Source organism: Octopus bimaculoides, chromosome 5 (genome assembly GCF_046866305.1).
Source record: "Octopus bimaculoides isolate indiv1 chromosome 5, ASM4686630v1, whole genome shotgun sequence".
Lineage (NCBI taxonomy): Eukaryota > Metazoa > Mollusca > Cephalopoda > Octopoda > Octopodidae > Octopus > Octopus bimaculoides.
In genome coordinates this window covers 121,138,745-121,141,244 of record NC_142932.1, presented here as the reverse complement: position 1 = coordinate 121,141,244, position 2,500 = coordinate 121,138,745, and the positions used below count along the sequence as shown (strand labels likewise).

The following is a 2,500-nucleotide window of genomic DNA, read 5'->3' as shown; positions in this document are numbered from 1 at the left end:
GTTGTTTAATGAAAATAGGAAAAAACAATAAAAGTTCGTAAGTCGTTGTTAAGCCGAAGAGATGCTCTGATCAAGCGAAGCAAACAAACCGATGTCCAAAGATGTTCCAGTGATGAATATGGTAATCTTCAAGTTTAGGGGGATAAAAAAATAAATAAAAATATACAAGGGAAGTAACTGAACGTCTTACCAGTATTCTCCGTACATCTCTGTTTATAAATAAATCACACACGTGATTTGATTGACGCTAGGGTTAGGGTTAGGGTTAGGGTGTGATTTATTTATAAACAGCTAGAAGAAAACGGATAATACTGGTAAGTCGTTCAGTTATTTCCCTTGAATATTTTTATTTATTTTTTATCCCCTAAACTTGAAGATTACCGATGAACATGCCATTGTTTAGTACATTTATTAGTATCGTTGTCCGGTGTTTGTCCTTTCCTTTTTTTTTGTAAGGCGATAAGGTAATGATCTGAAGGAGATGTGACTGTTATTTCTAGCATGGCGAGCGACTGGTAAGTGCGTTACAAATTTACTCGGCCTGAGTAAAAGTTTGGGAATATTAAACTTCAATTGGCCGTATTTTTTCTTTTTTTTTTCTTGTTCTTTTGCTTCTCGTCTGTCAGTGATCTACCTACCTCTGTGTGTGTGTGTAGTTATATGGAGGGTGGGGCAACGTATGTGAGTGTTTCTGTACGCATGTATGTGTGTGTACATTATATATATATATATATATATATATATATATATATATATATATATATATATATATATATATATATACAGTGTACATTTAAACACATAAAAGGTATCCATCATAGGATTCCTTGCACGCTAGAAAGAACAGCTAAAATCCAAACCACTATTAGGGATAATATGTGTGTGTATGTCTGTGTATGTGTGTCTGTGTGTCTGTGTGTGTATGTAGGCATGTATAACTTAGATAACTTAGATATGTTTCGACCAAAGATTGGTCTAGGCCATGTCTAACTTAATAGCACCACCTGTACACTTGTATTAATCTATGTATGTATTGTGTGTATGTGTGTGTGTGTGTGTGTGTATGTATGCGTGTGTGTGTCTCTCTACTTATACATACATACATACATACATACATACGTATGTCATGCACTGTAGTATTTTTGTTTGGCCGTTACTGTGTATGTATGCATGCGTGTGTATGTATGTATACATGGTAGAGTTGATGTTTGTATGAAAACATGTCCCTTTATCTTATTTGCCCTTTTGTCTTCCCCCTCCCCTCTCTCTCTCTCTCCCTCTCCCTCTCTCTCTACTCTGCTCGCCTCTCTCTAATTCTCTTTTATCTCTTTCACATGTTTTCCTCTCATATCTCTTTCCAAAGAAAACTCCCCTCCTACTCTTTCTCTCACACACATACTATCGCTCGCTCTCTCCCCCTCTCTCTCTCTCTCTCTCCCTTTCTCACACGCTCTACCTACTTATCTATCTGTCTATCTATCTACGTATTTGTGTATATTTTTTTCTCTCTTTCTGATATATCTATTTTGCTTTTTCCTGCCTTTTTTTCTCCTATCTTTTGTTTTCTTTCTCCCCCTTTATAACCAGTCAGGTCAGTTTAGCGGATCGACTCGAACGAAGAAGAAATGTTTACAGTGCGGCCTTTGCACATAGTTTGTGCCTGTATGATTATCGGTGCTGTTGCTGTTTTGCAGCCAGAACAACTTCAATATTCCGGATACACCCTCAATGTCACGTCCACACTGATCGTACTGGGTTTGGTTTCGATTCTCGCTTTCGCCGTTTTGCCTCTCAACAGCGACTTGCCTGTTAGCAGTCACCAGAAAGCAGTCGTAATAACAGGTAAGACAAGCAAGTTTTACTTGTCAGTCGATCATATTTTGTTGTTGCTGCTACTGTTATCGGCAGATTTGGCATACCTACACAAGTGGGCTCCACCCCGAATTTGTTTCCTCATAGCTTACAGAAAAATGGATATTTTAAATAGGAAATTCTCTACAAACATGTTTCAAAAATGGTGTAGATTCCGATTATATCAGAATTTATAAGCGAAAAGGTTTCCCGAGGGTGGTTTCGGAAAATTCACACGAGCCGGTTTTGTTCCCTCGTAACTTCCAGGAAAATGGAAATTTTAATACAAATATATTTCAGATAATGTAGAGAACGATTATATCAGAAATTATGAAAAGATTTGTTTTATATAAATACTGGAAGACTTGTACACATAGGTACTGAAACACATCACACATGTCTACAAAATAAAACTTGAAATTCTGAAAGAAAAAAGTTAACCACCCCTTGGAAAATTTCTTTTTTTTTTCCACAAGAAATTCCCATATAATCGGAAGCATGTTTGTAGAAAATTTCATTAAAAAATATCCATTTTTCTACAAATTATGAGGAATCGAAGTCAGTGGGGGCACGCTTATGTAAGTATGCCGCTGATTTTACAGTTTTAAAAGTGGTTGATGGGGATTTGACTGTTATTTCTAGCAAACAG

General features: G+C 36.5%; 1 protein-coding gene across 1 annotated transcript in view; it reads left to right on the top strand.

Moving 5' to 3' along the window:
* LOC106883757 (D-beta-hydroxybutyrate dehydrogenase, mitochondrial) overlaps positions 1-2,500 on the top strand; it is a 99,391-nt gene that overhangs the window by 42,088 nt on the left and 54,803 nt on the right. The window contains exon 2 of the mRNA XM_052968135.2: positions 1,588-1,842. Within this exon, the coding sequence (XP_052824095.1) occupies positions 1,626-1,842 (217 nt within the window). The 5' untranslated portion in view covers positions 1,588-1,625. The remainder of the gene's footprint in view (positions 1-1,587; positions 1,843-2,500) is intronic.